Source organism: Lipotes vexillifer, unplaced genomic scaffold (genome assembly GCF_000442215.2).
Source record: "Lipotes vexillifer unplaced genomic scaffold, Lipotes_vexillifer_v1.1 scaffold535, whole genome shotgun sequence".
In the NCBI taxonomy this organism is placed as follows: domain Eukaryota; kingdom Metazoa; phylum Chordata; class Mammalia; order Artiodactyla; family Lipotidae; genus Lipotes; species Lipotes vexillifer.
Genome location: NW_006792756.1, coordinates 849,615 through 876,653, shown reverse-complemented (window position 1 = coordinate 876,653; position 27,039 = coordinate 849,615). Strand labels below are relative to the sequence as shown.

The window sequence follows — 27,039 nt, the reverse complement described above, 5'->3', positions numbered from 1 at the left end:
ATATGGTCACCTTATCTTTGATAGTGGAGGCAAGAATATACAGTGGAGAAAAGACAGCCTCTTCAATAAGCGGTGCTGGGAAAACTGAACAGCTACATGTAAAAGACTGAAATTAGAACACTCCGTAATACCATACACAAAAATAAACTCAAAATGGATTAAAGACTTAAATGTAAGGCCAGACACTATCAAACTCTTAGAGGAAAACATAGGCAGAATACTCTATGACATAAATCACAGCAAGATCCTTTTTGACCCACCTCCTAGAGAAATGCAAATAAAAACCAAAAATAAACAAATGGGACCTAATGAAACTTCAAAGCTTTTGCACAGCAAAGGAAACCATAAACAAGAGGAAAAGACAACCCTGAGAATGGGAGAAAATATTTGCAAATGAAGCAACTGACAAAGGATTAATCTCCAAAATTTACAAGCATCTCATGCAGCTCAATATCAGAAAAACAAACAACCCAATCCAAAAATGGGCAGAAGACCTAAATAGACATTTCTCCAAAGAAAATACACAGATTGCCAGCAAACACATGAAAGGACGCTCAACATCGTTAATCATTAGAGAAATACAAATCAAAACTACAGTGAGATATCATCTCACACCGGTCAGAATGGCCATCATCAAAAAATCTACAAATAATAAATGCTGGAGAGGGTGTGGAGAAAAGGGAACCCTCTTGCACTGTTGGTGGGAATGTCAATTGATACAGCCACTATGGAGAACAGTATGGAGGTTCCTTAAAACACTAAAAATAGAACTTCCATACAACCCAGCAATCCCACTACTGGGCATATACCCTGAGAAAACCGTAATTCAAAAAGATATTTGTACCACAATGTTCATTGCAACACTGTATTTCCAATAGCCAGGACATGGAAGCAACCTAAGTGTTCATTGAGAGATGCACAGATAAAGAAGATGTGGCACATATATACCATGGAATATTACTCAGCCATAGAAAGGAACAAAACTGAGTTATTTGTAGTGAGGTGGATGGACCTAGAGACTGTCATACAGAGTGAAGTAAATTAGCAAGAGAAAAACAAATACCGTATGCTAACACATATATATGGAATCAAAAAAAAAAAAAAAGGTCATGAAGAACCTACGGGCAAGACGGCAATAACGACGCAGACCTACCAGAGGTTGGACTTGAGGATACGGGGAGGGGGAAGGGTAAACTGGGACAAGGTGAGAGAGTGGCATGTACATATATACACTACCAAATGTATAATAGCTAGCTAGTGGGAAGCAGCCGCATAGCACAGGGAGATCTGCTCGGTGCCTTGTGACCACTTGGGTGGGATAGGGAGGGTGGGAGGGAGGGAGGTGCAAGAGGGAAGAGATATGGGGATATATGTATATGTATAACTGATTCACTTTGTTATAAAGCAGAAACTAACACACCACTGTAAAGCAATTATACTCCAATAAAGATGTAAAAAGAAAAAAAAAGATGTGGTATATATATATATACACAATGGAACATTACTCAGCCATAAAAAGAATGAAATTCTGCCATTTGCAGCAACATAGATTGACCTAGAGATTATCATACTAAGTAAAGTCAGACAGAGAAAGATAAATACCATATAAAATCATATGGAATATTAAAAAGTAATACAAATAAACTTATTTACAAAACAGGAACAGAGTCATAGACATAGAAAACAGTCTTATGGTTACCAAAGAGGAAGAGAATAGGAAGGAATAAATCAAGAGTCTGGGATTAACAGACAGACACTACTATATATAAAATAGATGAACAACAAGGTCCTACTGTATAGCACAGGGAACCATATTCAATATCTTATAATAACCTATAATGGAAAAGAATCTGAAAAAGAATATGTGTGTGTATATATATATATATATATATATATATATATATTTATGCATAACTGAATCACTTTGCTGCACATCTGAAACTAACACAACATTGTAAATCAACTAGGCTTCAATAAAAAGTAAAGTGAATTAAAAAACATGGTGAAAAAGAGGGACAAGAGATCCCCTCCCCCTTTTCATCACCCCAGGGATGAGAAGATGCAAAGAAATTGGTGAGCAAGTGAAATATGAGCATCAGTGATAAAGGTGCCAGCACGGAAGCCTGGAAGCACAACGTCTCAGGGTCCTCAAGCCACCTGTGTGACTCGCTAAAAGCATGTCCACTCTCAGATGGTCCTGCAGCCTGGGGCGGGGGGCGGGTGTACGCGATGCATACAGCATAACGTGGGGTGTGTGTGTGTCTGTCTGCCCACTTGTCTGCGGTCAGTGAAGGAGAATGTAAGGGTGCTGGGGTGACGGCAGAGGAGGAAGAATAAAGAATTCTTTTCTAGCTCTTTGAAAAACTTCACACTAGGTCAATGTGGGATAAAGAAATTCATATTTTTTTAACAAACCAAACTTTAATCTGTTCATTAAATATCTACTCCTAGAGTGCACCTTACTAGAAATACTTTTGAAAAATTCCTTTTTGGGAATCGTGAGCTGAGCTAGTTGAAGAGCTACATAAGATATTCAGATGAGTCTCTTTTTATATTTTTCCCCCAAAATGTACTGCCAGTGAATTTACCAAATTTACATCTGTCTGGCAACAAGAGGTTGCAGTATTATACAATTATTATACAATTATTATAATTATAATATTATTATTATAGTCAATAGATACTTATTAAATCTATTATAATAATTACTTGATAATGAGCATGGTTTAGATTCTTTCTGATGATCCATGAAGCGCTTTTGCCTTTGCCATGAGGCCCTTGGGATCAGATTTTCAACACTGAGCACTGGGAAAGACCACAAATGGGGTCTGCACTCAGATAGGGTCTGCACTCAGATGAATTTACATTCGTCTCAGAACTATGCAGACTCTGCTTTTGGGGGAGAAAATCCTGTTTGTTTTATTTGTCTCTCTCATAAAACTAGACTGCAGGGAGAATTTTGGCTACTTGGGTTTCTGAGGAATGCATTTTATCATATGGACTTAGAAGCTTCTGCACATCATACTCTGTTTGCCTGTGGTTGCTTCTCATTTCAAGCTGGAATTACTTAGAGTTCTTTCCCCCAAGTTACTACACTATATGGGAGGCAGTCTCCTCTAAATGAATTCACGGTCATCTTGGTATTTTATGAGTATTTTATGAGATTACCAAAACCAATTTGACTTTGGCCCTAGGCACATAAAAAGCAAAAACCAATAATGATGTCACGGGAAAAGGTGCTTTTCCTGCTTCTAAGAAAGCTCCCGTGGATACGACTACCAATGAGACAAAAGTAAAGGAAAAGACTCTGCCTTGAGAAAAGATCCAAAATTTCCAAACAGGTCATGTTCCTTGCTGTGATTTTGAAAGCATTTCCTTTTTTCTTTGCTATGTTGAGGTATGGTCTGTTCAAAACAAACAACAGATGCATTTTACAAGCTGTATCTTCTTTAAAAGCACAGCAGAAACTTACTTTCCAGAAGAGCTCCACACCCCTATATTAGTTGAATACTTAGCAACATTGAACACTGAAGAGGTCGAGCCTACACTGGGTGACTAACTAATGGGTTCCAGTTAGAAAACCAGGAAGGCAATTGAGCATGATGCTGAGGACACTTATATTTAGAGAGTTAAATTCACAAATAAAAGCAAAGATATTTTAGATGGTTCTGAAATAGGACGAATTACCCAAACCAATACGGTAGAGAGTTTTTACAACCAGGATGGTTTGTAATCTCTCCTCCCATGTTCAAATCTTAAAATCCCTGAACCATTAGAGTACTTGGTCACACTGCTTTGGTTTTAAAGTAAAACTGTATATTTCCCACTCCCAAAGTAGAGAGGCCCTAGGGTTGGGGCTGATTTGAATGCTAATGAATTAGGTCACCCTCAAAAGGCTGTCATCAGAAATCAGAGTAAGTGGATTTCTTATAACACTTCATAGATTTAAGGTGACTGTATTACTGACTCAGCATAAAAAGGCAATACCTATATAACAAGGGCATTTTTCTGGAACCACTATTTTATTTCCCCCAAGGCCATGTAACATTTTCTCCTGGCAAACTATTAGAGTTTATAGAATGCTGTGGTTCTGTAACTGGGACTGTTCATCAATCAAACTGCTTTTTGAAGCAGAGCTTATAATTTTTATTCATGACACTTAGGTAAGTTACTGAGAAGAGTTACATCTAGGACAACTCAGATACCCACTATGAAAAAAGAACCAAGATTTGGGGTTTTGTTTTCCAATTATACTCAGGACATACCAGGCTTAATCATACTTTGCAGAGTGAGGATTAAAATGCCTAATTGGCTGTAACTAAGCAAACTGAGGCCTTTTGATTAATCAAGCCAACCAGCTTTTAGTTTCTGACATCAAAATTTATACCCTCCATGAAAAAAAACAAGGCCATGGCTACATAACATTAAAGCAGCACACAATTAACAACACTTCGTTCTAATTATCTCTGGGCACAATTAATGTCGGCCCAATGGTTCATTTTTCTTCTTTGAGAGCTCTTAGAATATTTATGGAGATTAGGCCTTGATGCATTGGCTTTCTCTAAGATCTGGGGTTTTCTTACAAGCTCCCACACAAATCTGAGCAGGGCAAAATAGCATATTCATGCAGATTAATTCTTGACATATTGGCTTTTTCTAACACCTGAGGTGTTTATAACAAGCTTCCACTCAAATCAGGCCCTGGCCAGGCAATGCGGTCACAGGTCTCCGAACACTGTAGCCTACTGCCTCACACTGAGGATTTTTTCTTTCCCTTCAGCAGTTAGTCATAACTGGTAAAAGGTTATGTCTTGATTGAACAAGCTTCCAGGAGCTGGAAGGCCAAAAGGGCTGCTGTAAACCAGCGATGCAGATGCTACCAAAAACCCAAGGTAAGAGGACAGCCCAGATGCCTATTATTGGGAAACTTAAATTGCAGACAAGCTCCGTTTCCTCACATCAATAGTGAAGAGACAGCAGCAAGGCAACACGCACTGATCAAAGGCTTTGGTGATTGGTACAACTTTAATTTCTAGAAGGCACATATTTTTTTTCTACACTCCAAAGGAGTCGGTGGGGACCTAAGCTTTGAAGTCATAAATATTCTCTTCTTAGCCCAAGCCTGTTTGCAGCCTCACTCAGAGTGTTTGTTTGGCTGTATTATTTTATGCTCTAAAGATGGGCTGAGCCACATGAGGAGCTGTAGCTCCAGGGCACTGGGGCAATTCAAGGGGCTGTTAGTTAAGACTATCTCTAAACAGATCGGAGGTTTGATTAGACATTCCATGAATTTTAAAAATAAACACTGTTAGCTTTTTTTTTTTTTAAATGAATGAACTAACTTTATGTTTATAAACATGGATCAACCTCAGAAACACAACTTTGAACAGAAAAAGGCAATCTCAAGAAAGCATAGTATAACATTTATATAAAGCTTGAAAACCCATACAACAATATTATAGAATGCTTACAACATAGAGTAATAGTAAAAAACATGCATCTGAAAAATAATCAAAATGCAAATCAGGATGTGCTGGGTACCAGGTGTTGTTATTATGCACTGTTAGCTTTTAATACACATGTGCTGGATAGATGGGTATCTCCACACACTGGCAATGCCAGGACAGGCCCAGCCTTTCAATCTGATTTCTGGAAGAATGTACTCTGGGCTCTGGGCAGGCCTCTGTCCTAATGGCTGCTTGATGCTGTTTCAGGCTTTGCTGCTTTTATCCAGGCAACTCCCTCTGCCTTGCCTCAAACTGTTTGCCTAGAAAATGTTCACAATGCCTCAAAAAGTCAGTTTAAATGGCACATTATCTGTTGGCCTTCTCCCAAAAGAATCCAGTTAGGTACTTCTATCTCAGTGTTCCACTGACACTTGGACATACTTTTTTTTAATTTTTAAAAATGTTAATGTTTGGGCTTCCCTGGCGGCGCAGTGGTTGAGAGTCCGCCTGCCGATGCAGGGGACGCGGATTCGTGCCCCAGTCCGGGAAGATCCCACATGCCGCAGAGCGGCTGGGCCCGTGAGCCATGGCCGCTGAGCCTGTGCGTCCGGAGCCTGTGCTCTGCAGCGGGAGAGCCCACAACAGTGAGAGGCCCGCGTACCGCAAAAAACAAAAACAAACAAACAAAAAACCCAAAAATGTTAATGTTTATTATTTTTATTAATCAAATTAGTATATTTTTGTCTTCCATTTCAACAATGTGTCACAAGGGCAGAGAAAATGTTCCATGCATCTTTGTAACTCCAGCAACCAGTAGCAGCCCAGGCCTACAGATGTCAAAGTAGGGAGAGAAGGAGTGGGGAAGAGACAGACAGACAGAGACAGAGAGAGGCAGAGAGGGAGAGAGAGACAGAAACAGAGAGACAGAGAGAGGGAACGAGAAAAAAGAGAAGACACCAGAGAAGAAAAAGACAGTATCTAAGTAGCAACCTATCTTTCTCAGTGGTATTTAAACAATTCTGACATTTAAATAATTAAAACCCAAGAACTTTGCCAAATCCTGGAAATGATGTCAGTTGTGGTATTCCACCCTCCAATGTCCAATATGGGAGCACGTGCCAATGACATCCTCCTCTGGAAGCTAGGAGCTCGGATGGAACTACCGGGAGAGAGAAACAACCTTTCAGTGTTTTTGCTGATGCAGTGGTAGCCAAGCCCGGAAGCTTCTGGTTGCCATCTTCGCCAGCACATGGAGAGGGCCTGCCCAAGAATGAAACCAACTTATAGCACAGCAAGGCTGGGAGAAGGGAAAAGCTCCCTGACGTGGTCTGGCCCCCTGCACTCATCCATGCCTTCATCCACGGTTACACCTCGGTTACTAGTTACAGTCTTTCTGTTGTTAAGTCAGTCTGAGTAGGGACTCTATGACTTACAGATGGAAGAGTGATCACAAATAGAGTACCTTGAAAGAATAGCAGGATTGCCCGCGATGTCGTTTTCCCAAGAAATTAGATCTCCAAAACTGTTTCAGCAACCCATGGACCCTCCTATCACTGTATCCTATGCTGAGCAACATGGTGGCTCCATGGAGGGTGGGTTGGGTGCTTCTCCCTAGCTGTGTTGCCCCATCACAGCCATTCTGGGATTCTTAATTTTGGAGAGCCACTGCTTCACTTACATGGACATGAAGAAATCTATCTGCATAGCTGTATAACTTTTTGAGAAGAATAGTCATGCTGTAAATATTCTATTAAAATATGTGTGTATAAAGGCTTACATACCAGGACACTCATCACCACATTATAATAATGAAAAAGTATCAACAACCTAAGTAGCCAACAGAAAGTGATTAAATAAATGATATGCAGCATCCATTTGATAAATTTCTACATGGCCATCAAATCATATTTTAAGGATCACTGAATAACATGGGGAATATTTTTGATACACTACACAAAAGAGCAAGCTACTATCTGTATAAAGCGACGTTATGATTTCCTAATTTGATTAAGTAGAGCAGAAAAAAAAGACTGAAAATATATGCACTAAAATGTTATTAGCAGATATTTCTGATTGGTGTAATTACAATTTATCCATTTCCTTATATTTTCCTAATTGTCTATAATGTGTCTATTGACTACCTTTATAATCAGAAGTTTACTAGTACAAAGTTACATACTGGCATAGGAAGGGATTTTTTTCTTTTAAACTTCAAGCCCGTTTACCAAAGAGGAGTTTTTGTCTCTAATCCTAACTTAGTGATTGTTGCTAAGTGACCCACAGTTGGAGACAAATTAATCAGGAGAAAGAGATACACCGGGTACCTTAAGACAGGGATGTCTGGAGCTACCTGTCAGCAAGCTGTCATAGAATCTACAGATTAGAAGGAAACAGGGATTTCTACTCAGATAACCACCAGCATGCTGCTTTATAACCTTTACATTTTCTTTTTATATTGTCTGAGGATAGGAGAGGATAAAACTGAGAGGAAGAGGAAGGTAAGAACTTGCAGCCAATCAGGAGTGCAATGCAACAGACTGTTTCTCTTATCAGCAAACAGTCAAGGCCAAACCTGGGCATTTCAAACCCACAGCCATGGCACGGGAGCCATCAAAGGGCAGGCTAGAAGTCACTTCTGAGCACTTTTGATTATAAACTTTCCTCAGGCTCAAAAGTTCTCTGGCATTGGGCACACGTGGGAAGGGCTTCTGCACTTAGGTTTGAAGATTCAGGGAAAGTTCTACTCATGGCTGGGGGTGCAAAGACAGGTTAGATTAAAAAGTGGTTGAGACCAATGAAATTATATTGAGTTTGGTACTGAACTGGACCTAAGGTGTTTGAAGAGCTTTCAATATCACTCTAAGAGCTGTACCGGTGGTTCTCAAATCTGTCTGTGCATCTGAATCACCCTCTGCGTTTTGTAAAAGCACAGATGTTTAGTTCCCATCTTAGACTTAAAAGACTTGCAATTCCTGAGTTGTCTCGTAGGCACCTGACTTCAGAAGCTCTGTTTCTGCATAGGTTTCATCCCTCTTGTCTGCTTGCAGATTTCACTGTTACATTTATACTTCTCGCTCCTGCATGGTGGATTTCACCCTTTCCACTGGATGGTTCCCATGGGCGCACCAGCATGCCCTAATGTCACCTGTCTTTTTCCAAGAGCTCCTCTTGTATGATGTCTCTCTTCAGCTATGACTCTCCGCCATGTTGGCTGCACTTCACAGGAAAACTTAGAAGAGCTGTCTGTCTCCAAGATGTCTCCGTGTTCTTACCTTCCTACCCACTCAATCAGAAACTGTTGTCAAGCTTTTAGCTAACCCACCCCTCACCAGAGCTAGCGAGGATTTCCGTTTCCTCTTGCTATTATCTCCTCAGCATTCAACAAGGCTGCCCTTGGAACACTTTCTTCTTTAGGCTTCCATGACCCCTCATCTTTCTAATTTTCCCCCTAACACACTAGCTGCTGCTTCCCAGTCTCACTTGTGAGCTCCTCTTCCTCTACTGGACCTTCAAGAAAGGGGCGCCCCAGGGCTCTGTCTTCTGCCTCCTTAAGGTCCACCTTTACACGTACTTCTGATACGACCTTATTAAATCCTACAACATAGAATGTCATCTACATGCTGATGACTCTCAAAGCCATATCTCTAGCCGTGACCTTGGCTTTGGATATCCAACTGCCTATCAAACACGATCACTTGAATGTTTAATAAGCATCTCAACTCAAGGTCGACACAACAGATTGGTGATTCTACATTCCTTCCCCCAAGTCACCTCTCCTCCTAGTCCACATCCAATCCTTCAGTAATTCCAATAGGTTTTACTTCTAAAATATGTTCTTCCTTGACCATTTCTTGCCAGCACAGCATAGTGAAACCATACAACTGGAAGTCAAATTCTGACTCTCACACTTAACATGACCTTAGCCAAGTTACCCAACTTGTCTGGGGCTTAGTTTCCTAATCTGTAAAATGGAGATGATAATAATCCTATCTGCCTCACTCCACAGGGTTGATATGAAGATTAAAATAGTGTTTGTACATGTGTATATATGTGTTTACGTGTGAATGTCATCATTGTTATTCCCCACTAGTTCAATGATATTATATAGTTTTATTCTTTTTATGCCCTGGTAGTGCTATGTACCTACCCTAGATAGGTCTAATGGCATGTTTTGTCAGGAATCTGAAACAACCTCCTAGCTGGTTTTCCTGTCTCTACCTCTGTCCCACTATTAGCCCCCAAACTAGCAAGAACTGTCTTTCTAAAGCACAAGTCAGATCACGCTACTTCCCTAGTTAAAAATCTTTACTGGCTTCCCTTTACGTGTATCATTATGTTCAAAGTCTTTACTGTGACTGTGACCTAGAAGGCTTTACAGGGTCTGGCCTCTGTCTACCTCTCTCAACTCAATTTCCTTCCAGTCTTCAAATCTTATACCTCATTTCCCCAGGACAAAGTTCTGACTTCTGTTTCTCTAAATGGCCAAGCTTTCTACCATCTCTGGGCTTTCACACAGATCCTCACACAGCTGTCTCCTTTTTTTTTTTTCCTTTTCTTTCCTTCTTTTTTTTTTTTTTTTAATGCTTGAGTATTTATTTTCTAAAATTAGTAAAACTGCCTCTTTTTAAAGTAGGAGTTGGGTATGGGGAATTGCCTATGAAGTGACAGAAAACATTATTACAAATGGCATACCAGCCTTAAAGAGCTGAGGTTTCCTTTTTGAGGCGTTAGATAAACTTGAATAAACATATACAGTAAAGGAATGAGCTGGACTGTGTGGGATAATTCTTAAGAAATTAGGGGTCAGCACTCCTTTTTTTAAAAAATAAATTTATTTATTTTTGGCTGTGTTAGGTTTTCGTTGCTGCGTGCGGCTTTCTCTAGCTGCAGCGAGCAGGGGCTGCTCTTCATTGCTGTGCACAGGCTTCTCCTTGCGGTGGCTTCTCTTGTTGTGGACCACCGGCTCGAGGCGTGCGGGCTTCAGTAGTTGTAGCATGAAGGTTCAGTAGTTGTGGCTCACGGGCTGTAGAGCGCAGGCTCTGTAGTTGTGGCACAAGGGCTTATGCTCCGCGGCATGTGGGATCTTCCTGAACCGGGGCTCAAACCCGTGTCCCCTGAATTGGCAGAAGGATTCTTAACCACTGCGCTACCAGAGAAGTTCCATGTCTCCTTTTTATTATTTGTATCACCTCCACATGGCCCAATCTGAGAAGCCATTGTAGGTAAGTACCTCTCCTGTTTCCATCCCCAGGCTCTCTACTACTGTATCACCTCATTTTTTTCTTATTCAGAGGGTCTTATTTGTCTATTCATTTCTTTTTTGCTTATTTATTATTTTATTTAAGTATGTACATCTGTCTCATTCTCTGGGGTTGAGGACCATAAAAATTGATCCAATCCCAGTGTCTAGAACAGCATTTGGTCCATAGAAGGCATTCAAGAGATATCTATTGACTACAAATTCAGCACGTAATTGTGATGCGCAGCCAGATTTGACAAATACTATTTTAAACTACTTCATTTTATTTATTTATTTAGTTACTTTTGGGCTGTGTTGGGTCTTCGTTTCTGTGCGAGGGAGGGCTTTCTCTAGTTGTGGCAAGCGGGGGCCACTCTTCATTGCGGCACGCGGGCCTCTCACCATCGCGGCCTCTCCTGTTGCGGAGCACAGGCTCCAGACGCGCAGGCTCAGTAGTTGTGGCTCACGGGCCTAGTTGCTCCGCGGCATGTGGGATCTTCCCAGACCAGGGCTCGAACCCGTGTCCCCTGCATTGGCAGGCGGATTCTCAACCACTGCGCCACCAGGGAAGCCCTAAGCTTCATTTTAAACAGGAGTTACCAATTAACAAGAATGCTTATCATTAGTAGTTTAATTGTCCTATTTTCATGGAAAGTATAACTGAGTCGAGAAGGCTGTTTTTCACTTTAACACATTTAAGTGCCATATTTTTTTCTGCATAAATTAAATCTTTCCTATCAGAAGCCAAGTTCTTCTGACCTTGAGTCTGTAGCTAAGGTTTTAGAAAGTACCTGGAGGCTCAGAACGCCCAGGTGGTCTCAGGCCAGTACTCCTCCTGGCCAGAGTCTGGGAATCAGAGGTGTGATGGGAGTTGTGAGTGAGCAAAGGGATGTCCAGCTTGATTTCTAGTCAGGTGTGAAGTTGGTTAATGCAGTGGTCCCCCACCTTTTTGGCACCGGGGACCAGTTTCATGGAAGACAATTTTTCCATGGATGGGGGCTGGGACGGGGTGGGGAATAGTTCAGGTGGTAACGTGAGTGATGCAGAGCGGCAGATGAAGCTCGTCTGCCTCTCACCTCCTGCTGTGCGGCCCAGTTCCTAACAGGCCACGGACTGATGCCTGTCCTTGGCCCGGGGGTTGGGGACCCCTGGCTTAATGCACGGAGAGAAAGGCCTGGTTGGTGTGTGGGGAGGGGGTCTAGAGACAAGCGATCATGTATTTCAAGGAGCATGCCAAGAGCAAACCTGGGGCTTGAGGCCAAAGCCCAGGAGTAGAGAACAGGGAAGGCACAATGTCAAATCAACGGACTGTGGAGGTCAAGTCTGGGAAGATCCTTTAAGTCAATGGTCTGGGATGGGGTGGGAAAAAAGGAGTGGTCTGTGACACAGGGGCCTGTGACATGGCAGCGCTGTGCCGTTGAAAATGGTGAGCTCTATTTTGAGAAAGCAGTCTCTGAGACAGCAGCCAGGGAAGTCTAAACTTTTCTAAAAAACAGAATACAACACACCTAGCACTTAAGAGTTACAGAAAACAAGCAGCATCTAGATCGCCCATGTGGTGCTTACGGCACAGACATAAAATATACCAAATGGTTTCTCCACCAGACGTCAGGACCCTAAACAAAAATTATAATTTACACCCAGGGCAAGCAGTTGCTGGATGGTTAGGCTAAGTGTCCTACTTCTTTTCATGAATGACTTACAATTGCTAAAACCAAGGCACTGAGAAAACAACTGCTAAGAGGAGAAAGAAAATGTGTGAAATGCATGTGTATATGAAATTATTATTTTGAACTGCTGGCCCAGGAGGTTTTTTTTTTTTTTTTTGGAAGGTAAATGTCTTATTTAGCAAAATACCTTGATGAGCCAGGGAATGGTGTGGAATGAGACCATGAATGGGGTGTAGGGACTGATAAAGCTCTATGTAGTAAACTGGTAAGAAGCAAGGCTGTGGAGAGGGAGTGAGCAGGAAAGCACCAGCTACGCTCTATGGCAGGAGGCTGGGAATTGAGGAGAAGGGGCTAATAAGGAATGCCCAGCAGCTGAAGGACTTGCAGGCAGAGCCATCTAAAGGCCAAGTGCAAAGCCCTTAGCCTTGGGGATATTATGCACGACCACATATCCTTCGTGGAGCTGGATTCTGGGAAGAGTAGGGAAAGTGGATTCTGTTTCACATGAGATTGTTTCTGAAAGGAGAAGAAAGGGAGACTGAAAGTTGAGTGGGGTAGGAACTCAGCCCCAGGAATGACCACAGGAGGGAACGACACTGGGGTGGGACTGGTGGTGGGGATGGGAGCCCTAGACTTTCCTCAGGTTGGGGGATCTGATGCTTGGACAACATATATTTAATTCTCAAAGTCAGGGACCACTCAGCTATAATCTAAGCTGTTTTTTAAAAAATTTATTTTATTGAAGATTCAAGATGGTGGAGGAGTAGGTGGACGTGGAGTTCATCTCTCTCCACAGATGCAGCGTAGACGCAACAATTCTCACAGAACACCGGCTGAAAACTAGCAGAAGGCCTTGGACGACAGAAAGGACTATAAAGATCCCTGCATAACTGGGTAGGACGGACAAAAAGAAGGGAGAAGGAGGAGGAGAGGAAGCAGGACGGGACCCGCACCCTGGTGCAGGGGGAGCTGAAGCAGAGGAGAGATTCGTGAATTCGGGGAAACCCCCTCTCCGACTGGGAAATTGACCTGGACAGAAGGGAAGCATTTGAGGCTGTCAGAAGACAGTGAAGCGGCCAATCTGTGGCAGACAGGACAGAGGGAGAAATACACAGATGGTCCGTACCATGGCCCTACATGCCCCGGACGGGGATGAGCGTTCACAGGTGTGCAAGGGGGCGGGGAGCTGGTGCATGGGGATTAGAGAACAGGCTCAGAGCTAGAACTGCTGTTGGCTGTGGGGAGACGGACCAAGGGGACAGGAGGGAGGAAATCCGCAGCGGGGAATGCTACAGAGGAAGACTGGACTGCCACGGAAGCAGGGCGCTACTGCTGAATCACATGCAGGGGGAGGAGCCGCTATTGTAATCTCTATCTCCCCACGTGCCGGCGCCCGCCGATGACAATAATTGAAGCCAGCTTAGGGCTGGCTCTCGTATGCCAGCTGCTGAGCAATAAAAAAAGTTCCCTCAGAGGTGGCCCTAATGTGCCGGCTACAGAGCAATAAAAAAAAAAAAAAAAAAAAGAGAGAGAGTCAGAAATATGTATATACATATTTTCATCATTAAGATTCTATAAAAATTTTATCTCATTGTAACTTAATTAGTGCTTAACCTTAGTGTCCAGAAGTAGACTGGCTCTATCAAAGAGCATATGCAAACCTCACTTCCAGAGAAGTTCAGCCAATTTATACTCTTACATACCTATTGTTCCTGTCCTTCTTCAATACCGAAGCCTTAGAAAAAGTCTTGGTTAACTTAATAGGCTCAAACTATACTACATGTTTTAACATTTCTATGTTTTGACCTGAGTGAAGCTGAAGTTTCTCCATGGTTTTTGGCCATCTGTATTGCTTTTTTGGAAAAATCCCTATTTGTAACTTTTGCCCATTTCCCTTTAAAACAGTAGTGATATAAAGTAATCGTTTATATATTAGCCCTATTTCATGGGAATAATGTGGTTGTTGAAACAGAAATCTCTTCAATCTATTTCGGGAAGCAGGGAACTTACAGCTAGAGAAAAGGATAATCTCATAGAACCCACAACCAGAAAGTAGAACAAGATCTCCCAAGAACTGGAAAGCTATCAGGCAGCTAGATATTCTCCCTCTCGCTGGGACTACTAGCCTCTTGTACTTCTCTCTACACAGCTCTTCCTTTCTGCTTTTCATAGACTAGTTCTCTTGATAAGACTTCATTTATATATTCATGGGGTTATATATTCATGAGCCTTGAGGTTGTACAGCACCAACTCTGAGCCCCATTCTCCAAGGAACTAAAGCATGAATGTTCCCTTGAGTGTATTATAACCAGCTACATACCTGTGTCTCCACATTCAAATATGTGAGTCTGAGAACCTTACTCCTGGATTATCTTGCTTTGAGCTAGACGCATACTTCTTGTGAATTTAGACTGTGCCGGCTACAGAGCAAAAAAAAAAAAAAAAAAAAAAAGCCCTTTCAGGGTTGGCCCTCGTGCACCTGCTGCCAGGCATCAGAAAAACCCCAGCCAGGGCTGGCCCTCATGTGCCTTATGCCGAACACCAGAAAAGGCCCTCACTAGGGACATATCTCTTGCGCCCGTAGCCGCTGGCTTCCCTACGCATTTGGTGCTGCCAGGGCTCCTGGGATCCAAGCAGTCATACCACCTCTGCACCCTGTCCTCACTTGGGCAGACCCAAGAGCTCCAAGCTAGCCTCAGGACCAGACTCCTGTGGGGGGACGACATGCAGAGGTAGGGATAAAATCAAAGCTGAACCCCAGGGATGGGGTGACTAAGAAAGAAGAATGAAAATCTTTCCATCAGCTGTACAAGCTGCAGATTAAATCCCCATGATCAGCTAGGTAGACCCTGTGTCTATGGAATATCTGAGTAGACAATGAGTGTTCCCACAAATGAAAACAGTCTAGCTCTGGCAGCTGTGGACTCTGGGGGCAGGAACTGGGCCAGATCAGAGTCTGAGTGGTCACCACAGGGCCCACAGCAGGTCCAGAGACCAGCCCAGAGGCAGAGGAGGGCATCCTGGGGAGGCGGAGGAGGGCTGTGGCTCACGGCGTGTGCCAAGGACACTTCCAGTGTAGACCCCAGGGAAACATAATTATTACTATTAATTTTATTATGTTTTGATTCATTCTGTTGTTGGTTCTATATATATATATATTTTTTTGGTTTCTTTCTTTTTCTTTCTTTCTTTGTCGTTCCAGTTTTTTTGTTTCTTTTTAAGTCTTTCGGGATCTCTGCGTTTTATAACATTTTAATTTTTTTTATACATTTCTATTTTTACTTTGCTTTTCTGTTGTTCTGTGTTCTTTTCCCCTATTTTTTTCTTCCTATTTTTTTTACATATAAATATATGTATCTATGTGTATATATATATTTGTTTCCGTTTCTACTTTGCCTTTCTGCTGTCCTGTGTTTTTCCCCTTTTTATGTTATTTTATTATTATTATTTTTAAAATCATTTTTATTGGTTGTTCTGCTTCCTTGCTTTATTCTTCAGCTGGCACACTGCTTTTCTTTTGTTATTAGGTTGTGTGTTTTTGTTAGTTTTAATCCTAATTGTTTGATTTCATTTTTGAGTTCGACTATTTGTCTAGTTGTTCTTTTACTTTTTCTTTTATTTGGCTCTGTTTTTGTTTCTTTTATGTGTGTGTGTTTCCTTGTTTCTGGTTTTGTTTGATTTACCATTTCTTCAGGGTTTTGACTTTTTTTCCTTTAATATACTTTATTTTTTCATTTTTATTTCTTTGTAGTTCTGTTTCTACATTGCTTTTCTGTTGTTCTGTGTTCTTTCCCCTTTCTCTCTCTCTTTTTTTTTTATAACATTTCTGGCAGTTTGTTTTGTTTTTTTGCTTCATTCTCCAGTTGGCACTCTGCTTTGGTTTTGTTTTTTGGTGTTGGGTTTTTGTCAGCTTTCTTCTTAATTGTTTGATTTTGTTCTTGGGTCCCTTTGTTTCTCTGGTTGTTCTCTTGCTTTTTGTTTTATTTGGTTCTGTTTTTGCTTCTTTTGTGTGAGTGCATGTTTCCTTGTTTCTGTTTCTGTTTGTTTGATTTTACTTTTTACCATTTGTCAGGGGTTTTGTTAGCCTTTTTCTTTTAATCCCCTTTATTGCTGGGACAAGTGACTTGCGGGGTCTTGGTCCCTTGACCACAAGTCGGGCCTGAGGCTCTGGAGTGGGTGCACCAAGTCCAGGATGCTGGACCACTAGAGAATCCCCGGCCCCAGAGAAGATTATTCGCCGAGAGCTCTCATGGAGGCCTCTATCTGAATCCAAAACCTGGCTCCACCCACCTGCCAGCAGCTCCCAGTGCCAGACACCTCACACCAAACAACAAACAAGACAGGAACACAAACCCACCCATCAGCACACAGACTTCCTAATATCATACTAAGCGCACAGACACCCCAAAACACACCACCTGACATGGCCCTGCTCATCAGAGGGAAAACACTCAGCTCCACCAACAAGAAGGCAGGCACCGGTCCCTCCCATCAGGAAGCCTACACAAGACACTGGACCAACCCCACCACTGGGGGCAGAGAACAGAAGCAAAAGGAACTAAAACCCTGCACCCAAGGGAAAGGAGACCTCAAATAGTGTAAATTAGACAAAATGAGAAGACAGAGAAATATCCTACATGCAAAAGAGCAAGATAAAAACCCATAAGACAGAATAAATGAAGAAGAAATAGGCAAGCTACCTGAAAAAGAATTCAGAGTAATGACAGTAAGGATGATCCAAAATCTTGGAAATGGAATGGAGAAAAGACAAGAAACATTTAACAAGAAACTAGAAGAACAAAGAGCAAACAAACAGTAATGAACAACACAATAACCGAAATTAAAAATACTCTAAAAGGAATCAGTAGCAGAATAACTGAGGCAGAAGAACGGATAAGTGAGCTGGAAGATCGAATGGTGGAGATAACTGTTGCAGAGCAGAATAAAGAAAAAAGAATCAAAAGAATGGAGGACAGTTTCAGAGACCTCTGGGACAGCATTACGCACACCAACGTTCAAATTATAGGCGTCCCAGAAGAAGAAGAAAAAAAGAAAGGGTCTGAGAAAATATATGAAGGGATTATAGTTGAAAACTTCCCCAACATGGGAAAGGAAATAGTCAATCGAGTCCAGGAATTGCAGAGTCCCATACAGGATAAATCCAAGGAGAAACACTCCGAGACACATATTAATCAAACTAACAAAGAGTAAACACAAAGAAAAAATATTAAAAGTGGCAAGGGAAAAGCAACAAATACAATACAAGGGAATCCCCATAAGGTTAACAGTTGATCTTTCAGCAGAAATTCTACAGGCCAGAAGGGAGGGCAAGATTTATTTAAAGTAATGAAAGGGAAAATCCTACAGCCAAGATTACTCTGCGCAGCAAGGATCTCGTTCAGATTCTGTGGAGAAATTAAAACCTTTACAGACAAGCAAAAGTTAAGAGAATTCAGCACCACCATATCAGCTTTACAAGAAATGCTAAAGGAACTTCTCTAGGCAGGAAACACAAAAGAAGAAAAGGACTTACAAAAACAAATGCAAAACAATTAAGAAAATGGTAATAGGAATATACATATCAATAATTACCTTAAATGTAAATGGATGAAGTGCCCCAAGCAAAATACACAGACTGGCTGAATGGATACAAAACCAAGACCCGTATATATGCTGCCTAAAAGAGACCCACTTAAGACCGAGGGACACATACAGACGGAAAGTGAAGGGATGGAAAAAGATATTCCATGCAAATGGAAATCAAAAGAAAGCTGGAGTAGCAATACGCAGACAAAATAGACTTAAAAATAAAGACTATGACAAGAGACAAGGATATATAATAATCAAGTGATCAATCCAAGAAGAAGATATAACAATAGTAAATATCTATGCACCCAACAGAGGAGCACCTCAATACATAAGGAAAATGCTAACAGCCATAAAAGGGGAAATCAACAGTAACACAATCATAGTAGGGGACTTTTAACACTGCACTTTCACCAATGGACAGATCATCCAAACAGAAAATAAATAAGGAAACACAAGCTTTAAATGACACATTAGACTAGAAGGACTTAACTGGTATTTATGGGACATTCCATCCAAAAACAACAGAATACACTTTCTTTTCAAGTGCACACGGAACATTCTCCAGGATAGATCATATCTTGGGTGAAAAATCAAGCCTTGGTAAATTTAAGAAAACTGAAATAGTATCAAGTATCTTTTCCAACCACAACACTATGAGACTAGATATCAATTATAGGAAAGAAAACTGTAAAAAATACAAACACATGGAAGCTAAACAATATGCTATTAAACAACCAAGAGATCACTGAAAAAATCAAAGAGGAAATCAAAAAATACCTAGAAACAAGTGACAATGAAAATACAATGACCCAAAACCTATAACCTATAGGATGTAGCAAAAGCAGTTCTAAGAGGGAAGTTTATAGCAATACAATCCTACCTCAAGAAATAAGAAACATCTCAAATAAACAACCTAACCTTACACCTAATGCAATTAGAGAAAGAAGGACAAAAAAAAAAAAAAGCTCGAAGTTAGCAGAAGGAAAGAAATCATAAAGACGAGATGAGAAATTAATGAAAAAAAAGTGAAGGAAAAAATAGCAAAGATCAATAAAACTAAAAGCTGTTTTTGAGAAGATAAACAAAATTGACAAACCATTAGCCAGACTCATCAGGAAAAAAAGGGAGAAGACTTAAATCAACAGAATTAGAAACGAAAAAGGAGAAGTAACAACTTACACCACAGAAATAGAAAGGATCACGAGAGATTACTACAAGCAACTATATGCCAATAAAATGGAAAACCTGGAAGAAATGGACAAATTCTTAGAAAAGTACAACCTTCCAAGACTGAACCAGGAAGAAATAGAAACAAGAGATGAATCACAAGCACTGAAATTGAAACTGTGATTAAAAATCTTGCAACAAACAAAAGCCCAGGGCTTGATGGCTTCACAGGCGAACTCTGTCAAATATTTAGAGAGGAGTTAACACCGATCCTTCTTCAAACTCTTCCAAAATATAACAGAGGGAGGAACACTCCCAAAATCATTCTACAAGGCCACCATCACCTTGACATGAAAACCAGACAAAGATGTCACACAAAAAAGAAAACTATAGGCCAATATCACTGATGAACATAGATGCAAAAATCCTCAACAAATACTAGCAAAAGAATCCAAGAGCACATTAAAAGGATCATACACCATGATCAAGTGGGGTTTATCCCAAGAATGCAAGGATTCTTCAATAAATGCAAATCAGTCAGTGTGATACACCACATTAAAAAACTGAAGGATAAAAACCATATGATAATCTCAATAAATACAGAAAAAGCTTTTACCAAACTTCAACACCCATTTATGACAAAAACTCTCCAGAAAGTAGGCATAGAGGGAACTTTCTAATCATAATAAAAGCATGTATGACAAACCCACAGCCAACATCATTCTCATTGGTGAAAAACTGAAAGCATTTCCTCTAAGATCAGGAACAAGACAATGGTGCCCAGTCTCACCACTATTATTCAACATAGTTTTGGAAGTTTTAGCCACAGCAATCAGAGAAGAAAAAGAAATTAAAGGAATCCAAATTGGAAAAGAAGAAGTAAAACTGTCACTGTTTGCAGATGACATGATACTATACATAGAAAATCCTAAAGATGCCACCAGAAAACTACTAGACCTAATCAATGAATTTGGTAAAGTAGCAAGATACAAAAGTAATGAATAGAAATCTCTTGCATTCCTATACACTAACAATGAAAAATCAGAAGAGAAATCAAGGAAACACTCCCATTTACCACTGCAACAAAATGAGTAAAATACCTAGGAATAAACCTACCTAAGGAGGCAAAAGACCTGTATGCAGAAAACTTTAAGAAAGTGACGAAAGAAATCAAAGACGATATAAACAGATGGAAAGATATACCATGTTCTTGGATTGGAAGAATCAACACTGTGAAAATGAATACTATCCAAAGCAATCTACAGATTCAATGCAATCCCTATCAAATTAGCAATGGCATTTTTCACAGAACTAAAACAAAAAATTTCACAATTTGTATGGAAACACAAAAGACCCCGAATAGCCAAAGCAATCTTGAGAAAGAAAAACAGAGCTGGAGGAATCAGGCTCCCTGACTTCAGACTATACTACAAAGCAACAGTAATCAAGAAAGTATGGTACTGGCACAAAAACAGAAACACAGATGAATGGAACAGGATAGAAAGTCCAGAGATAAACCCACACATAAGGTCACCTTATCTTTGACAAAGGAGGCAAGAATATACAATGGAGAACAGACAGCCTCTTCAATAAGTGGAGTTGGGAAAACTGGACAGCTACACGTAAAAGAATGAAATTAGAACACTTCCTAACACCATACACAAAAATAAACTCAAAGTGGATTAAACACCTAAATGTAAGGCCAGACACTATAAAACTCGTAGAGGATAACATAGGCAGAACACCTTATGACATAAATCACAGCAAGATCCTTTTTGACGCACCTTCTAGAGTAATGGAAATAAAATAAAAAATAAACAAATGGGACCTAATGAAACTTAAAAGCTTTTGCACAGCAAAGGAAACCATAAACAAGATGAAAAGACCCTTAGAATGGGAGAATATATTTGCAAATGAAGCAACTGACAGAGGGTTAATCTCCAAAATATACAAGCAGCTCATGTAGCTCAATATCAAAAAACAAACAAGCCAATACAAAAATGGGCAGAAGACCTAAACAGACATTTCTCCAAAGAAGATTTATAGATTGCCAGCAAACACATGAAAGAATGCTCAACATCACTAATCATTAGAGAAATGCAAATCAAAACTACTATGAGGTATCACCTCACACCGGTCAGAATGGCCATCATCAAAAAATCTACAAACAATAAATGCCAGAGAGGGTGTGGAGAAAAGGGAACCCTCCTGCACTGTCGGTTGTAATGTAAATTGATACACCCCCTATGGAGAATAGTATGGAGGTTCCTTAAAAAAGTAAAAATAGAACAATCCCACTACTGGGCATATACCTTGAGAAAACCATAATTCAAACAGATGCATATACCACAATGTTCACTGAAGCACTATTTACAATTTTTAGGACATGGAAACAACATAAATGTACATCGACAGATGAATGGATAAAGAAGATGGTGCACATACATACAATGGAATATTATTCAGCCATAAAAGGAACGAAATTGAATTATTTGTAATGAGGTGGATGGATCTAGAGTCTGTCACACAGAGTGAAGTAAGTCAGAAAGAGAAAAACAAATACCACACGCTAACACACATATGGAATCTAAAAAACGGTACTGATGAACCTAGTGGCAGGGCAGGAATAAAAATGCAGACGTAGAGAACGGCTTGGAGCACACAGTGGAGGAAGGGTAAGCTGGGACGAAGTGAGAGAGTGGCATGGACATATATACACTACCAAATGTAAAATAGATAGCTAGTGGGAAGCAGCTGCATAGCACAGGGAGATCAGCTTGGTGCTTTGTGACCACCTAGAGGGGTGGGATAGGGAGGGTGGGAGGGAGGCTCAAGAGGGAGGGGATATGGGGATATATGTATATGTATAGCTGATTCACTTTGTTGTACAATAGAAACTAACACAACATTGTAAAGCAATTATACTCCAATAAAGATATTAAAAAATAAAATTTATTTTATTCATGTACCGTTGATTTACAGTGTTGTGTTAATTTCTGTACGGCAAAGTGATTCAGTTACACATATATATAAACACACATTCTTTTTCATATTCTTTTCCATTATGGTTTATCACAGGATACTGAATACAGTTCTCTGTGCTATACAGTAGGACCTTGTTGTTTACCCATTCTATATATAATAGTTTGCAACTGCTAATCTCAAACTCCCAATCCATTCCTCCCTAGGCTGGTTTTGAATAACATAGTGATATTCATCAAGAACATAATATTAAAAGTAAATTTGTGTCGCTTCTTTTCCGCACCTTCTTGGGACCTGTTTGTGGAGCAGGAATTCAGGAAATCTGTTTTGCATCACCCTGACAACCATCCCTCTCTGCTCCTACCACACCAGGGGCCAAGGGATTAAGGTACACAAATATGGTTGTTTCAAAAATACACTGATGGAAAGTAGTTTTGTTTTTCTAAAATCTTGCTGTATGACATCAAAATTCACCCAAATAATTTTGAAGCATTATGGTTAATTCACCTGCAATCTTGCAAAAGAGCATTTTGTTAAAGTGTATAAATCTATGTAGGGGGTCTGTGACCAGCTGTGATTATGATCTGTCAAAAGCAGCCCTCTGTCTTCTCACAGTAATTGCTAACTTATTCAAAGGATTCTATACAGAGAACACAAATAGTAAATTTTAAAAAATCAAATAAACTAAAATGAAATTCATATGAAAATCAGATGATGTATGAGTGTGTGTGTATGTGGGGTATGTCTATATGTGATACGATTTCTTTTTATTATCTGTTTAACTAGACAATAGTGAGATTTGGGAGCAAAGAGAGAGTTCATTTACTGTTGAGCAAAGAATTTTACAGAACAAGATATGACACTGTGACTAGAGAACATTAATTTAGAAAATAAAATATATTTGTAAATTAAAATTGCAGGGCTTCATGGCATTTAGAGATACCATCTATTGCATCCAAATGATGCTGGAGGCAAGAGTTGTTGCCTGAAGTGTAAAGATCTCTGTGAAAGGAAAAAAAAAATGGTGCTTCTCATTTACTCAGTGAGGGTTTAAGAAACATTTGCTGCCAAAGGTATTTTTAAAATAATTTTAGCTTGATTAAATAAAATGTCCTTCACAAAGTTGTCTCAGTGACAATTAGCTGAACTAAAAGCAATGTGCACCGCAATCATCAACAAAACTAACAATTTAAGTATACGGTTCTAGGGAAATGAATTGTAACAACAACTCCTTCCTACTATTAAATCCAGTTAATTCAACCTCAAGACAAAGCCATGAGTTCTCAAAACTCTCAGACAACCACCTCGGTTTCCCTTGAGGAGGCTTTCCCACTTTTCGTGGTGATTATACTAAAAACGATAAAAGTATGAGAACCTTTGGGGAAACAGGGGTGATTACTGGCCCTCTGCTGAAAAGGAACCATGAGCGGTTCCCAAAATTGACCTCTCTTCTGCCCCATATGTGACATAACGCACTTAAGTCACTCCTGTGTAGAGCAGCTGAAGTTTTTCATTCATAGTTCTTATATTAATCATTGCATTCAGATAAATGGGGGAAAAATCACGTAAGGAAAGGCAGAAGCCTTGGAGTAGGAGGATAGAAAAGACCATATGCCAGGCACTGCTGTACAAATATTAACTCACTTAACCCTCAATACTTCTCTGGAAGGAAAGTTACTATTATCATCCCCAGTTTTGCATTTGAGGAAACAGACACACAGAGAGCCTAATTAATTTGCCTAAGGTTTCAAAACTAGAAAATAATAGAACTGAGATTCAAACCCAGCTCCAAAGTGCATAATCTTATTTATTTTGCTTCACTATTGCTGAGGAAATTAAGTAAAAATGGCAGGCACCTACAGACAAGGTGGTAGGTTAGGGTTAGGGTCAGGATTGCAGAAACCAACTGCAGAAAACAAGATCTCTCGAGGTCTTATTTCTTCACATTACTGCAGGAAGTTTCAGGATTCTGTAGACACTATGGAAGAACTACATTTTTAGATACTGGCTGATGGTCCCTTGTGCCTAGTTTAAGAAAAGGTGGGCTTACCATAGTCCTTGCTTAAAAATGATTACGTCCCAGTTCTATATGCAAACAGAACATTTATTGCAAGTAGGTAAGCCAACTCATGGAAAAAGGCATCTTTGCTAGATCTTTCAGCATGTGAACTAATAACTGAAATGCTCTTTGAGGACTGCTATAAATATCCAGGAATTAACACTCTAAGCGATGTCAAATGCCACTAAGTAATAGACCAGAGTTTTCAAACTGTTTTGGAGGACTACAGTGGTTGAAAACCCTCTTTTTTAAAGCACCCCTTAGCTCAACTTCACCTCTATTTTTATATGTCTTACATGGTGCACTTCTGCACAAACATTTTTGTTTTTTGAAGAAACAGCTCTACTGCTTAAAATTATTTTTCTTACAATCACCCTTACATGGTATTCAATATTTTGTTTATTCATTCACTTATTTGATCATTAGGCATTGGGAAACAAAGCAAAATATCACATAGCCCTTCCCTCAAGGAACAATTTTAGGGAAACTGATCCAGTTTGAGGGTCAAACTGAAAGTGAAATGAATTACTGATCTATGCACTTTTTTAAGGCAGTACTATCATAGTCACTAGGCCAAGACTCTTTCAGGGTCACAAATTTTAACCCTGTGCTCATCATTGACAAAGGCATCCCAATGGGACCTACTAGATCCTATTAGTCTGGGAGAACTAAGAAAGGAAGATTTATATTTACTCAAAAGTGGGGCCAATACAAGAAGCAGAGCACGGTTATTTTTCTGTAAACGTGTAAAAATGGTTCCATTTCTTACCTCTAGAGCCTTCAGTCTTTCTAACAGCAATTTGGTCTTTTCTTTCCCCTCATCTGCACTGCTGCCTTCACTCCTTGAATCCTCATCTACCACCACGTGACGGTCTTCCAAAGCTTCCTTGTGTTTTCTCTCTTCCTCTGACATTTTTTCCTGAAGCAAGAAAGAATTGTTGTTTTCAATAATCTCCACTGAAAAATAAGCAAGAGTTTAAGGTTGAGAAGTTTGGAACCTCCCTACTCTTTCTGCATTCTTTCCGGGGCTGAGGTAGAGAAGGTTTTGCTAAACAAATTCTGAGTGGGGCTTATATTAGTAAACACAGTAGATAATTTTAATGAATCTTGGTGGGACAAGTCATTGAGTCACCACCACTGAATGCACATGTCCTCTGCTCTGTTGAAGAAGTGACCGAGCCCATAAAAACGGTAGGTGGAGTCATGTGGTTAATCCATTTTTATATGCAGCATGAAATTCAGCTGTGCTCTAAACTGGGGAAAAATAAGTCAACCTTGATACCTTGATTTGTGAACAGCTTAGCTCCTATAATAAGATCATCAAAGTCACTGGACATGCAACCATTCAATTAAGGGAAAAGAAAATATCACAAAATATTGAAATGATAATGATTTCAGAATTCTAAGCTGAAACCACTTAGTTCCTTTGGCTCACTAATGACATGGCTCTTAAGGGCCCTACAGTCCCCTTTCTAACACTCCAGGATTTGTACTATAGCCTTGAGGCAGACGTAAAATGTTATCTTGTCTTCCCTCCCTGCTTGCTGGAGGTTCCTCACTCAACCTTGTCTCTGGCAGCTCTTTGGAAGTTGAGAAGTATTAATTTGAGCCTCATGATTGGCTCTTGTTTTCAAGGGAAAAAGAACTGTCAAGAGCCTATCACATGAAAATAAAATTTCATCCACTTTTGTACATACATCAAGATACCGTGCCACAGAATCAGGTGACATCATTCCGTCACACTTTTTAATTCTAGCCACAATGCTGCAGAAATCTTTGTATTAAAAACAGCTGGTTGGCAACCATGTGGGTAAACTGGATTATCAATGGTTAGAGGCTTCTTTATATTTACCATTAAACTAAGATAATTTGCAAATACAGAAGCACAAAAAATATGATTCTTAACCTTTAAGCACTTAAAAAATCTACTGAGAAAAGAATAGCATAAGTGGGAAAAAAAAAACAGGTTTTCAAACTGTGTTCACAAAAGTACTCTGAAAGTCCTGAAATTATTTAACTTATTTTTTGAATATAAGATATGAAATAAGTAAAAACGTCAACGTATATGTACACATATATAAGTATACATGTGTGTGCATAGATATATAAAATACTGGAGACTACACAGAAACTTGACCCATGTTAATCTATACAGACAAACAGGTGTTAATCTGTTTTCTACAGATTTCAAGATATAATTTCCATTTCTTTATAAGAATGAGCAACTGACTAGGCAGGTGATAGCTCTTTACGAAATCAGGCCTGGGCAAGGCCACATACAAGGTACAGGTGTGTTCACTTCTGCAGCAGGTGTAAATTCAGCTCAGATTCATGCTAAGCAAGTTTAATGTGCAGATCCTCAGGCTGGGACAAAAATCCAGGTTACGACTGTATTTTTACAGCTTTGATTCTTTAAGGTTTGTTCACTCAGCAGACTTTCATTTCCATGATTAGAAACTTGGAATCTGCAGAGTTACCAACACAATTTTGAAATAAAGAGGTCCTTCTACTTCTCTTTCAAGATTTGGGATCACTGTAATTAAACAATAACTTGGGACTGTAAAGCGCGCTTTTAAAAAATATCACCTGGGGAGGGACCTTCAAGATGGCGGAGGAGTAAGACATGGAGATCACCTTCCTCCCCACAAATACAACAAAATACATCTACAAGTGGAACAACTCCTACAGAACACCTACTGAACGCTGGCAGAAGACCTCAGACCTCCAAAAAGGCAAGAAACTCCCCACGTACCTGGGTAGGGCAAAAGAAAAAAGAATAAACAGAGACAAAAGAATAGGGACGGGACCTGCACCAGTGGGAGGGAGCCGTGAAGGAGGAAAGGTTTCCACACACTAGGAAGCCCCTTCGCGGGCGGAGACTGCGGG

General features: G+C 40.1%; 1 protein-coding gene across 1 annotated transcript in view; it reads right to left on the bottom strand.

Moving 5' to 3' along the window:
- Positions 1-27,039, bottom strand: part of NCKAP5 (NCK associated protein 5) — an 876,414-nt gene that overhangs the window by 232,334 nt on the left and 617,041 nt on the right. The window contains exon 6 of the mRNA XM_007465897.1: positions 24,923-25,072. Coding sequence (XP_007465959.1) covers positions 24,923-25,072 — 150 coding nt within the window. The remainder of the gene's footprint in view (positions 1-24,922; positions 25,073-27,039) is intronic.